Consider the following 12,715-nt stretch of genomic DNA (forward strand, 5'->3'; position numbering starts at 1 on the left):
AAGCTCAAATATTCAAGAAGAGCCAAATCGGCGAGATGATCAGCCGGCATTCAAAGGTGAGGTCGAGGCATCTTTCCTCGTCAATGTCTAGAACTCGTTCGAGGGGGCCAACCAACAAAACACAAGCCAGCCCTTCAATCTCCAATGCTGGATATCCTGGTGAATAATGAGGGTACAGCAGATCACAACCCATCCATTACGCGCCTGCGAGATCCTGCACCGCCAGTCCCATACACATACGTGTCAAGCTCAGCCTTGACACCTCTGACTCTGTCGTTCTGGCGACTGCCGTCCATCAACCTGCTCCGACGGCTTGTGGATGTCCTGCTTCACGACGTCGTTCACCTTCCTCCATCATTGCCATGTGTTCCTGCATCATCGGCATGAAGATTTTCCATCCTGCCCAGACGCAGACCGGCGTGATGACCACAAAGCAGATCAGGATTGCTAGGCCGGCATTCATTTTGCCCGGTACCACCGGTCGAAGATTTGAATACGATCGGGCTCGAAATGACGATGCTAGTTGTAGAGATCAGCCCAGCTGACGAGTGGAAAGGGAACATATATCACGTACGAATGATGTTGGAGGATTCAGCCAGGTGCTTGAGGGCGAAGGTCATGGATCCAAGAAGTATGCGATATGCATGAGCCAATGCTAACACAAATATGATCGAGTTGCACAGACTGTCCGTCCTCGAATTAGTATCAGGCTGGATGTTCTGTACTGCGGAGGCAGTGTTTGTGGGTCACTGCCTTTGCAGAGCGCGTTCAACCGCACCCAACATTGCAGGATTGGCCTGTGAATCCAAGCAGATTCCCTTGATTTTTTCTAGACTTGCCCGTTGTTGCTGGGTTTCCACGCCCTTGTCGTGGTGAATGAACACTCCGGACAAGCTGACCACCTGAATCATTAAAACCAAGATTGCATGGTCATAGGTCAAGCCTAATGGATGGACGAACAGCGACTCGAGAAGCCCATCTTGTGGCGGGGTCTGCTGGTGTTGTCTCTCATCTCCGTCGTGAGTGCTGGTTCGATGTCCAAGCGTTGTGGTATGTTCTGCTTCAAGAAGCATAAGGACTTGACTCAACCCTTCGAGCGTCCAGTTCATCGCCGACTTCCAGAGCTCCTGAGCCGTCGATACACCGTTGCCGTTGTAAAGGACTTCTGTCCATTCCTTGATCTCCCGAATGTCGTCCATGTACAGGTTCTGTCTTTCCTCTGCAAACAAATCATTCTTCGACCTCGAGATACTCTGTAGCCTGGAAAAAAAGGATGTATTGAAGAGAGAACCAGCTCCGGCACGCGGAATAGAGTCGTTTGTGTTTTGCCCGATACGCAGGATGTTGACAATGGCGGCTTCAGTAAGCTTCGAAGTCCGGCCGAACTGGCGTGAAAGTTCAGACAAGAGATTTTCCCTTGCGGAGAGGGCGCTGCTGCCCAAACTATTCATGGCACTCGGCTCATGTAGCCGGAGCTTGCGAGCCGCATGAATTGCTTCGAGCCGGATCTCTTCGTCGTCGTCGTTCAATAAATCATACAGGACCAATAGCAGATGAATCCTGAGACTAGAGGGGAGCTCCAAGGTACCATGAGACTTGAGATGCTCAATGAAAGTGGAAATTGCTGTCACAGCGCTCAGTCTGGTGGGAAAGTCCAGATAGTCGGTTGCAATATCCTGTATTGCATCAAGCCATACTTCGATTTGTTGTGCATGTGGAAAGGATTCAACATGTGCAGTTTGAATTCTTCCCAAAAGTGATGCTTGTAGTTTCAGAGCTGCATTCCTTAGATCCCGCGTTGTATGCAGTTGGGATAAGCTCAGGGCGCAGAAAAGCTCTCGGAGAATATGAATAGAAATATCTGTAATATGATCGAGGCATTGCGCCAAACATGTAAATATCTGCTCAAGAATGGCCGGTGGGAGAGACGAAGACCTGCTCCCGTCGTCGATGAGACAGATAAGCAAGTTGACCAGATTCCGTGATGGTTTGTGACAATGCTTCTGACCCACGACGTCGAAAACGAAGCCCAGAGCATCGACATCCTCGACGTATTGACTGGCCAAATCCTGCAACTCTTCGCTTTCATGAACAAGAGGCGCGTCCCTAAGTAGAAAGTGGTAGGTCTTGCAAAGCAGCATCCTTCGGGATAGGTATGAATAGTGTGTGGATTCAACCCGCGCAGCGGACGGCAGGAGGCCTTGTAAGCGCTGTATTCCGGACAACCCACATGTCCACCTATTTTCAAGAACGTAGGAAAATGCATCATTGAGCAAATCCAGCCAAGCAGCATAGACGTATGGTGAGTGGGATGACAAATCCCCATCGGAACGGATCATCTGGTTGATGAGACACTCAATGATGGACTCGAGCTCTGCAGATGTAATGAGGACTGTGGCTCGCCCGAACAGATATCGGCAGCAAAGCAGAACGCCGTGGACTTGATTCTCCGAACCAGACACACCGATGTCTTGCAAGAGCTTCATGATCACTCCTGCTGGATTCCCACCGAGTAAGCGGGTTGCCAGTAGCAGAGCCGCATGATCTCTGACGGCCCACGTTGAGTGCGTCAAGTATTCCATGATACGCTCCGCGGCTTCATCTGCCTCCGAACCCTTGAAAGCTGCATGGCCAAGAAGGTCGAGGCCAGCGAAAACGAGTTCTGTATCACTAGCTTTACTGTTGGCAGCCTTATCGGTCTCGAATGCTGGTGCATTAAAGAGACGGAACGCAATTGTCGACGTAGTATAACTCGTTTCCTGCTCAGTGGATCGATCTACCGGCGCAGCCCTTGCACCCATGCTCGAAGAATCAAGACGATTGATACAAGCACGCAGAAGCATGAGTCCGCAGTTCCGAATTGCCCAGACTTTGGACGATAGGCATGTAGCAGCAAGTTCCATCATTCTCTCAAGGTGTTGGACCACGACTACCGCAAACTTTGAGTTCGTCATTATGTCTTTCAGGCAGTTCAACGCGTGGACTTGCGGCAGTTTCACATCTTCGATATCGAGGATAGAAATCCGATCTGTTCCTCGCTCTGCGATGATCATAAGGTCGTTGATCGAGGAAGAAAATTCAATTGAGTCGGAGGGGTTGAGGAGTGCTCCTATCATGGCTGGAAGACCAGCAGAACGCCGCGTTAGCCGACTTGCTTGCTCGGTGATTTGACTCAAGGCGACCTGTAAGTATAAGTCTCCCTAGGTCTAATACGACTCTTGACGTACGACTTACCTGATACCACTTGTGGATGAGGCCACAGATCGCTGGATCAAAGGATAGTCTGACTTTATCGCAACATTGACTGAAGGTCTGAGCGACCGTTGAGAAGGCTCCTCGATGCCGTAGTGAGATTAATTGATCCATACAAAGGTCGCCGACCGCAGAAAAAAGCTCCCGAGAGGGCGCCGCAACGAGAATCAATGATTGAAGAACAAGACTACTTGTATCAGTTTCACAGTCCGCAACTCGGAATCATAACATACCTTGAATCTCGAAGAGCCCTCCAGGAATAAGCAAGCAAATCCTTTGGCCCTTCACTGGTGATTTCGTCCTCAGCTTCGGAGGCGGTCTCTGGAGAATCCACACAAAGCCGGAGTCGCACTTGTTCCCAGACGTTTTCACAGACTTTGATAATAGTTGGCCCAATATATGTAATCTGTTCGTCCTGGCGGTCTAGGCACCGTAGTCGATAACTCGTGGCAAGTAAAAGTGCATGGATGGGAATAACACAACCAGGCCTCAGCTGGATATCTCCTTCTCCAGTTGTTGACTGCTTCAAGAAACAAACGTCTTTCACCAGTTCTGTCTCATGAAGATCTGGCTGTCGTCCCTTTGGCGACGAATACCTGCTCTTGAGAGCACAAAGACGTCCCATCCCGTCTGCATGATCAGCGCGCAGTGTCCTAACAGCCAGCGCCTCTACCCTTTTGAGAAGGATGTGGTCTATGGCGAGGTTAACCAAGCTTCCGTCTTCGACGATGAGCGTTTGGAGAACAGCCGCTGCAGTGCTCCGAACGTCCTCGAAGGGGTCGAGCACCAGACATGTCAAAGCCTTCAACAGACCATCATCCCCCGCAAACATGCCGGGATCCAAGCTCAGATCAAGCAGGCATTGCAGAGAAAGTAATCCAAGAATGTGACGAGGGTAGGATACTCCTGTATTCAACTCATCCTTCAAGAAGGCATAAAAAGACTTCGTGAAAGAACTGTACGAGTCCAACACGGCTTGGACATCATTCACATAGGGTGGGAGTTGTGTCGACTTTCGGAGGGTCGGAATACTGCCCTGGAGTCTTCGCAACAGTCTCTTAGTGATGCTCAGAATCTCACCACGCTCGTGGGCGGCTGCGTCATCATGAAGATATCTCATGCTAGTAGCAATACATTCTAGTGTTTCTGGTAAGACAATGGCATTTGTTGCAGGCGATGACACCAGCAGTCCGTATGTAAGAATGCGCACTTCATAATCGGCGCTCATCAACACTTGTCTACACCAGTAGAGACTTTTCGTCTCATAACTGAAGGGAGGAGCAGGTGGAGGAAATGCTGATGCGAAAAGGTCCAACGCTTCTGCGTAGAGCAATATTAGTGACTTTTGGAACATCTAAGACTGACAGCACACATACCAGAGTCTGTTAAGATTGATTTCGCCCGACCGACTTTGAGAATAGCAATGAATAAGGCCATCCTTGACCCGCTCTCGTGACAGGATCTGGAATAGGGTTGAATGAAAGCCATGAACTTCTCCTTTCTGTCCAGAATAACAGGTAAGATATTCTCTGCAAATTCGCCTAGGGCTTCGCGATTTCTCTCCAGATACAACTTTATGGCAAGCTCAGTCAGAGCTTGCAAAGTTGATGATGCCGTGGGTTTGGAAGCATCGCTGCAGAGCATGGAGCAAGCCTTCAGAGCCGCGCTTCTTGTGTCTAGATCGGTCATTGCAAAGATCAATGCAAGTATAAAATGGGCGATATTGCGTGGTCCAAGAGAAGAGACATCGCTCAATCTGAGATTATGCTTGGATAGCCGTTGTGTCCACAAAAAGCGGTTGTCATCCACGCAATGCTGGACCAACTGGTCAAGCTGCTCGAGGAGTGGCGTCCTCCTAAGTAGGTATGCCAACATAAGACAAGATTTCTTAATCTCTGAGCGAGGTAAAGATAGCAAGACGATCCTCACCAAGGGCAGTGAGGCCTCCCGCAGGATCTCAGCGAGGACAACTAGGTTATTTTGCTGGTCAAGCAGGTCACAGAGAGTTTCCATTATTTGATTTGCTGGTTTGGTTTTGCCATCATTGAAGGCCTTGTGGGCACAATGATACGTTGCAACCCACACATCCCTGGACAAGACAAAATCTTTAAGCTGGAAAGCAGAGCTTGCGACAGCCTCATGTAGGTAAACACAGAGAGCATTTGACGCCGCAGTTATGTGTTTGTCGGCCACTTTGGGGTTCGTTGCTGTGAGGACAAGCTTGTTCCACAGAGTCAGCATCTGGGAGACATCCTGGCCGTGACGGATACCGCGTAGGGCCTGTCTGAGAGAGCCTCTCCCTAGTTCCGAAAGAAGGGAAATGGGAAGAGGAACTTCTGTATTTATGGCGCGAGATATGGAATCCATGTTAGTCATAGTGAAGCGTGACACAGGCTCCGGTTTGATGTTCGTGTTAGATGCTGCGAATCTCCTTCATCATGGCCTTCGTCGAGGCTCTCTCCTGTGAAGAACGACGATAGCAACAGTCGGAACAGTCTTCATTGTCTATACTTGGCGACAGGTTCAAGAACTGCTGTGATTTTTTGCACGAAAAATGGGTAGAAGGGGTATAGCTGGCGCCATCCCTGATCTGGTCTAGCGTGGAGACAATGGATTCCACCCTATCCTATCACGTGCCTATCTTTAATGATCCGCATTTCGAACATTTTCTTCCGGCCGGGTTCGAGTTTCTGTCTGTCCTTCTGCGCCAACCTGCGACTGCTGTTGCGACCGCCTCTCGCCTTCTCCCTTCGAGCCCATTGTTCCTATCCGTGTCTTCTTCCGTTCGGTACAGCACAACATGTCGGTCTGGGACGCTTTCACTGGGAGGAAGTCCTCGAGGCAGCAATCGGAAGCCTCCACCCATCCCCAATCTTCCTCTTCATCCTCATCCTCGTCTTCATCATTTACGCCGACACATTTCGATCCCACTACTGCAACAGACGTGTCGTCCTTTCTTGGAAGCGCCTCTTTACCCGATGCATCGAAACTTCACCCCCTGGCCGGCTTGAATCAACAGACACTCGACTACCTCACACTCGACGAGTCGCAACTCTCAGACCTCCCCGGCTCTAGGTCGATATTACCATCGCGCGGCTGGTCTGATGACTTGTGCTACGGCACGGGAGTCGTCTATCTCGCTGCCTTGACTACAGGAGGCATGTGGGGTTTAATAGAAGGACTGAATCGAACACCGGCATCCGCACCTCCGAAGCTAAGATTAAACAGCGTGTTGAACAGCATCACGCGAAGAGGACCTTTCCTGGGCAACTCGGCCGGAGTGGTGGCAATGGTTTACAACGGAGTAAACTCGACGATAGGATATTACCGCGGGAAACATGATGCTACCAACAGCATTCTGGCTGGTGCATTCAGCGGAGCCATTTTCAAGAGCACCCGAGGCTTGAAACCAATGTTGATCTCAAGCGGCATCGTAGGATCGATTGCGGGAGCGTGGGCTGTAAGTAACGACTTATTTTACGGACTGTGACAGTGCTAACCCGTGACTCAGTTGACTCGAAAAGTCATTTTCGAACCAGGCGAACCCGCGGAGGCGAAAGAACATACGATTGCTCCCACACACGCGAGCATCTAAACTGATGACCTTTGGAGAAGTCCCGCTTGTATAAAACCTCCTTTCTCTGTCGTGCATGTCGCCAGAGCAGTGCACCTTTGCGACCGACCGATGTCTGTTATACGATCCTCACTCTTCGAATGTGGTAAAGCATAGCGGGAATGGTATGATACAGGGCGTTCTGGGAGGTGGATTGTGTATGATAGATTTTGGCAAGAATGACGCCCCGTGGAAGCGAAGTCCCGGGTCCCAAAGATCGATGGCGACTAATGGTCCAGGAGAGACAGATCTTTGGTTCGTCAACTGATGTCTTCATATTTGTTGAGGAGAATTCATCCACTAAAAATGTTAATATCAAACAATATGCTGCCCATCATGTCCATCAATTTTTCTATGACGCCAACTGAAAAGGTCTCGGATGCTGGTGATAAACCAGCCCAAACCACCGATTCCCGGCTATTAGTCTTTTGTGTTGTACAGGTCATGAGCAGTGAATATGCCTCACAGCATTGTCTTCCGCCAGGCTTTTGCAGCGAGAGCCTCGATGGTCTTCGTGTCCAGAACACCCTTTGTCTCCTCGTCGGCAATGGCTTCAACCACAGCGTCCGCGACCAGGTCCACCTTCAGCGGCTTCTCAACAGCTGCACCGAATATACCGGTTAAGTTGCCTCCGACCATGCTGTTGACCGTACTGCCCACCATCCCCGACGCAGCTATAGGCAAGGTGAACTTCCGACTGTTGTCCCACAGAAACCCCGGTCTGACAAAGATGCTCCTCAACTTCGTCATCTGGCTTGCTATCGTGTTCTCTGCCTCCCGCTTCGTTGTGATATACCGTGAGGGAAGAATGGGTGCACCTGCCGCGGCGGAGATGTAGACGAATGTGTGTGCACCAGCATTCTCAGCTTCTTGTGCCAGTGCGATGGCCGAGTCTCTGTTCATCAATTCATATGTGATCTGCCCGTCTTTTTCACCCTTCTCCAGGCCTTCGCCGGGTTTGCGGTCGAGTGGGTTTTTGGAGCTTCCAGCCTTGGTTGAACTGAACGCCCTAGACAGGCCCGAGATGATTGATTCTTTCCCAGACAGCACCCCCTTGTAGTCTGCCTCGAGTAAGATGCCCATCGTATGGACGACAGCATCGGCGTCCTTGAGGTGGGAGGTGTAGGTTGTGGGCTTGAGGATGTCACCTTTTGCCCAGCTCACGGACTTGGACCAGGAGGGAGCCTCTGGCGAGGAGGTCACTGAGGACCATGTCGGTTCGCCTGAGCGACTAGAGCGCTATAAGCCATATTGCAACACCGTGGATTGGGCACAAACAAATACCTGATGGAGGTAACGTCCCAACCTCTAGCAACGGCAGATTTGCAGATGCGCGAACCCAGAAACCCATTGCCTCCTGCAACGACCAACTTCTTCTTGGCAGCCTGTGCCATTGCTGGAGTACGCAACGGTCTACCAACTCGATACCCTCTCGAGAGGAACCCCCTTCACACCACGAACAAAGGTTGCTTGTACTTTTTGGGGAGAGTCAAGTGCGTCATTGACGAGGGCGTCCAGAAATGGAAGGTGCGGCGAGATACAGGCTCTCGAACGACCATCCAGCGAGATTTCCAAATTTCTCCATGCAATGAACGAACAACGAACCTTTACCTTTTTCAACAGTCGTTACACACTGATCAAAGTCCTACAGCCAGTATGTCTCCTTCGAAGCGGCGCAAGCTCAGCCCAGAGCCAGAGCAAGAAGAAATCCAGGGCAGTGCAGAGAATACCACAGAAATGTCACAGAGGACGCCACAGACGACACAAGAGTCAGATCGCGATGTGACACGAGCAGCGACACCTTCGGTCGGTAACCAGGCAGATACCGATGGACAAGACTCGACTGCAAAGCACAAATACGCAGCTACGGACGGTGCCTCAGCTGCCATCGCCATCCCAACCACCATAAATGCAGACCGACTCGCCCGTTTTGCGGCCCTCAAATCTCGGGCCACGGAGTCCGCAAAGTCCAATCTTGCCGAAGCCAAAGCGGAAGCCAACCGCGCAGCGATGGATCCAGCCTTGCTCGCCAACCTCAACAGACGCTCGGCCATCGCGCAGCACAACCTGCTGAAAGCAGATACCGAAGAAGACGAGGGCAAAGGGGCCTTCGAGCGCAAGCGAGCTTGGGACTACACCATCGAAGAGAGTGAGAGATGGGACGAGCGCCAGGAACGGAAAAAGGCCGCAAGGGACAACAATGCGTTTTCGGACTGGAGTGACGAGGCGGCCAGAATGTATGATCGCCAGATCCGCGAGTTGGAGAAAAGTTCTCTCAAAGATGGCGGCCGCAACCGTGAAGAATACGAACGGCAAAAGGCCGAAATCATCGAAAACGCCGCTCGCACCGGCGGGTTAGAAATTGTGGAAATGGACAACGGCGAACTCGTTGCCATCGATAAAGACGGCCGATTCTACGCGGACCACGACAGTCTGGGCTTCGTGGAACAGAAGCCCAAACGAGAGAATGTGGATCGCCTGGTCAATGACCTAAAAAAGGCAGAGGAGGCACGGTTCAAAAAGAGAAGAGAAAGAGGGCGCGACGTGGAAGAAGGGGACGTCACATATATCAATGACAAGAACAAGCAGTTCAACCTCAAGCTATCGAGATTCTACGACCGGTACACGAGGGATATCCGGGAAAGTTTCGAGCGAGGAACCGCCATGTAACGGGGACAGGTTGGAGTGTATTGTGCAGGAGAGAGGCAGAGATGCTGCTCAAATAGATTGCCGTTGGTCTATCCCTTCCAGGAGCGGGCAGGTATTATACTTGCTTTTTTGTTGCACAGGAAAGTGAGCGGGCGAAGCGGACACTGGTTCGCATTCTGGAGCATCTTCCATCTATCTGTCTCCTTCCGAATTCCAAAGTGGATGGAACCACATTCTCTACTGTCCAGCCTGACCGTCCATCCTGGGATACCTGAGTAGTAAGGGTACTAATGATGGGGATCGTACCGGTGCCCGTTTTGTGCACCAGTGAATTTGTCTGTAGGTATCTACCTACAGTAGGTCCGTGATTCAAGGAAGTTGTACTGAACCGAGTGGCCATGGCTTCTGGCAAGTCGAGGTCTATACATGTATATATATACATGTAGCTGTGACTCTTCAACACGGGTACGGAGAGACAGGAAGGAGGAGAGAGAGGAGAGCGGAGTTGAACGCCCCCCTGCGTACGTGCGCCCTTTTACATAGAGGGGGTAGTTTTATTTTATTGTTTGCACGCGACATCAAGATTCGTTCGATGCCCACCCAATACATATGTCTTTGTCAGTCGATTAATTATTATTCTTATTATGATGATGTCTCTTTGTGGGTTTCTCACCAGCCTTGTTCTGTTCTGAATGAGGAATACGTATCCCGCGAATCAGTGAGTCGGTCGATGTCAAGGTTGACTGACTCCCAGACCGTTCCCTCCCATCCTTCATTCACAGACGCATGAGTACAGAGTGATAGAAGGACGGTGAAAGAGCAAGACCAAGCAGGGCCGGATCGACTTTTCGTCGTCCACTTCGCTCGGAAATTCTTGAGAGACGACTGTGAAGCTCGTCTTGAAAGTAGATTGACGGCTCAAGCAGACATTCAGTGCGAAATCTGCCAGTACGGCCACCAGCAAGGGAAAGGACTTCGAGAAGTCGATCGACGGAACAAGCTTGCGCCAGTTCGAGCGTCTGCATTGAATTCTAAGGGCTATTCCGCGATTTGCACGGTACGAGGCTAGTATCGTTGAGCAACAGGGCCGTCCTTTCACAGGAGTTATCTTCAGGTGGTAACCCGTAACAAGTCACGAACTCCTCAGAACAGCTATCTCATCATGCCACACCACGGCGCCACTAATATCCTTGTTATCGGTGCCGGCGTGACCGGCCTGAGCACAGCAACTCTCCTCCAAAGGCACTTCTCAAGTGCCAAAATTACCATCATTGCCGCCGAAACGCCCACGACACCATGCCCATCGGTAGACTACGCCTCCATGTGGGCAGGTGCCCACTACCGTCCAATCCATCCACTCTCCACCGAACAACTCAAAGCGGAATACAAAATGGGAGTTCGGACGAGGGAGGTTATGATGGGTATCGCCCGGGACTTTCCAGATTCGGGGGTAGAAGCCATGCCTGGGGTCGAATACCTTGAGGATCCCCCCTCGGAGATTTTGAATATCAGGACCGGTGACGAGTATGCGGGTCCAAATGATGAGTTCCGCGTCCTGCCGCAGAATGAGCTGCCGGACGGAGCCAAATGGGGATGTGAGTACCAAAGTTATTGCGTCAATATTGTGGAATACTGTCGCTGGTTGATGGACCGATTCCTGGCAGACGGAGGACGAGTTCTTCAACATCGTCTGTCCAACGCGACTGAAGCGTTCAGCTTTGCGGAGCGTAATCAACTTGGCAAAGTGTCAGTGGTGGTAAATTGCTCCGGGAGAAATTTCGATCGAGATCCCAAAGTGAAGATCATCCGCGGCCAGACTGTGCTCGTCAGGCAACAATCCCCGAAGACGATTACTCGGCAGAACGCTGATGGGAGTTGGACATTCTTGGTCCCCCGACCTCAAGGTGGTGGCACAATCGTGGGCGGAACGAAGGAGGTTAATGATTGGCACGACACCCCTCGGCCAGAGACAAGGGCCGAACTGCTTCGAAAGTCTGTCGAGATGTTTCCCTACTTTGTCGACTCGATCGAGAAATTTGAGGTCATGCGGGATGTTGTTGGTCGCAGGCCGTGGCGGGAAGGTGGCTATCGAATCGAAACCGAGTCGTTTGGACCCGGCCAAGACGTCGTCCATGGGTATGGTGCTGGCGGTCGAGGCTATGAGCTAAGTTGGGGTGCAGCTGAGAGAATCCTTGTGCTGGTCAAGGAGTCTGTTGGTACAGGTGCCCGGTTATGATGGTCGAGGCATGACGAACAAGGACCACACCCACATCGCTTTATTTCTTCTTCACGGGCTTCCCTTCTGTCTTTTCCAGGTCCTGCAGTCTCGCCTCTTCCTTTATGAGTTTCGCTTTTTCTTCCGCAATCAACCTCTGGACTTGCTTGACCGCTTCTCCCAGACGATCCAGCTCCTTACTTTCCTCTTCTCTGCTGAATTTGTTGCCAGGAGAACTTTTCATGGGAATCTCCGCGGTGGGCGGCGGCTTGATTGTTCCCTTTCCTCCTTTTCCAGCCTTTGGTTTGGACGTTTGAGCACCTCCCGTAAGGATCTCGTAAAAAGCTTCCACGGGCTCATTGAACAGCACCTCCTCATAGCAGACGCTGCTGATCATAGACCTGTCCCTCTTCTGCTGTTCAATATCCCCATAGTATGGATGTAATTTCAGTCCGTGCCAGATCTGTTGTGGTTTCTCGGTACTCTCGGGCACAAAATAGAACTTGATAGCGATCTCGAATTCACCCCAGCCTGTTTCTTCCACCTCGAACGGAGGACTTTCGATCATGCGAACGCTGTTTGCGTATGTGTCGTGGAGTTTGAATTGTACCTTTCGCAGCCAGTACGAAATGTCTTCGTTGTTGATCCCACGCACGAAAACTTTCCATTTGTGTGTATGATCGGGTGGCGCGTCTTTCGGGCGGTTTTCTGGGTCGAAGGGAATGGCTTCGGTGCCGTAGATGAAGGGACGATAAATTTGGACCCCGCGCACGCGCTTGGTTCCGGCGGGAGCAGGCATTTTGAATGTGGTGTGTCCTCGGTTGCGAGCGATGTTTCAAGAGACTCTCCAGCACGGATCGCGAAGGTAGACCAAATTTGGGCGTGGTAGATGGGGCATTTGGATATACCCTTGTCCCTTCCAACACGAGGTGGAGAAATAAAAGGTGAAAGTCAGAAAGAGGCTCAAGAGCGGAGTGGAATGGCGC

The 12,715-nt window shown here is 51.2% G+C and overlaps 6 protein-coding genes across 6 annotated transcripts; 3 read left to right on the forward strand and 3 right to left on the reverse strand.

The window, feature by feature from the left end:
* Window positions 1-295: 295 nt before the first annotated feature.
* Window positions 296-4,941, reverse strand: AYL99_06753 (hypothetical protein; the record flags this gene model as incomplete). Its single annotated transcript, XM_018838262.1, has 6 exons — window positions 296-519; window positions 575-724; window positions 779-3,182; window positions 3,235-3,439; window positions 3,486-4,572; window positions 4,629-4,941. The coding sequence occupies 6 exons, from the start codon at window positions 4,939-4,941 to the stop codon at window positions 296-298; spliced, it is 4,383 nt and encodes a 1,460-aa protein (XP_018692822.1).
* Window positions 4,942-6,052: 1,111 nt separating this feature from the next.
* AYL99_06754 (hypothetical protein) lies at window positions 6,053-6,847 on the forward strand (the record flags this gene model as incomplete). The annotated part of the gene is made up of 2 exons (XM_018838263.1): window positions 6,053-6,712; window positions 6,764-6,847. The coding sequence occupies 2 exons, from the start codon at window positions 6,053-6,055 to the stop codon at window positions 6,845-6,847; spliced, it is 744 nt and encodes a 247-aa protein (XP_018692823.1).
* Window positions 6,848-7,327: 480 nt separating this feature from the next.
* AYL99_06755 (hypothetical protein) lies at window positions 7,328-8,259 on the reverse strand (the record flags this gene model as incomplete). The annotated part of the gene is made up of 2 exons (XM_018838264.1): window positions 7,328-8,096; window positions 8,150-8,259. The coding sequence occupies 2 exons, from the start codon at window positions 8,257-8,259 to the stop codon at window positions 7,328-7,330; spliced, it is 879 nt and encodes a 292-aa protein (XP_018692824.1).
* A 262-nt stretch (window positions 8,260-8,521) lies between these two features.
* On the forward strand, window positions 8,522-9,535 carry AYL99_06756 (hypothetical protein; the record flags this gene model as incomplete). Its single annotated transcript, XM_018838265.1, has 1 exon — window positions 8,522-9,535. The coding sequence occupies one exon, from the start codon at window positions 8,522-8,524 to the stop codon at window positions 9,533-9,535; it is 1,014 nt and encodes a 337-aa protein (XP_018692825.1).
* Window positions 9,536-10,676: 1,141 nt separating this feature from the next.
* AYL99_06757 (hypothetical protein) lies at window positions 10,677-11,750 on the forward strand (the record flags this gene model as incomplete). Its single annotated transcript, XM_018838266.1, has 1 exon — window positions 10,677-11,750. One exon carries the CDS (start codon window positions 10,677-10,679, stop codon window positions 11,748-11,750), a length of 1,074 nt encoding a protein of 357 aa, XP_018692826.1.
* Window positions 11,751-11,790: 40 nt separating this feature from the next.
* AYL99_06758 (hypothetical protein) lies at window positions 11,791-12,528 on the reverse strand (the record flags this gene model as incomplete). The annotated part of the gene is made up of 1 exon (XM_018838267.1): window positions 11,791-12,528. One exon carries the CDS (start codon window positions 12,526-12,528, stop codon window positions 11,791-11,793), a length of 738 nt encoding a protein of 245 aa, XP_018692827.1.
* Between the last annotated feature and the right edge of the window lie 187 nt (window positions 12,529-12,715).

Source organism: Fonsecaea erecta, assembly GCF_001651985.1.
Source record: "Fonsecaea erecta strain CBS 125763 chromosome Unknown Scaff5, whole genome shotgun sequence".
Classification (NCBI taxonomy): domain Eukaryota; kingdom Fungi; phylum Ascomycota; class Eurotiomycetes; order Chaetothyriales; family Herpotrichiellaceae; genus Fonsecaea; species Fonsecaea erecta.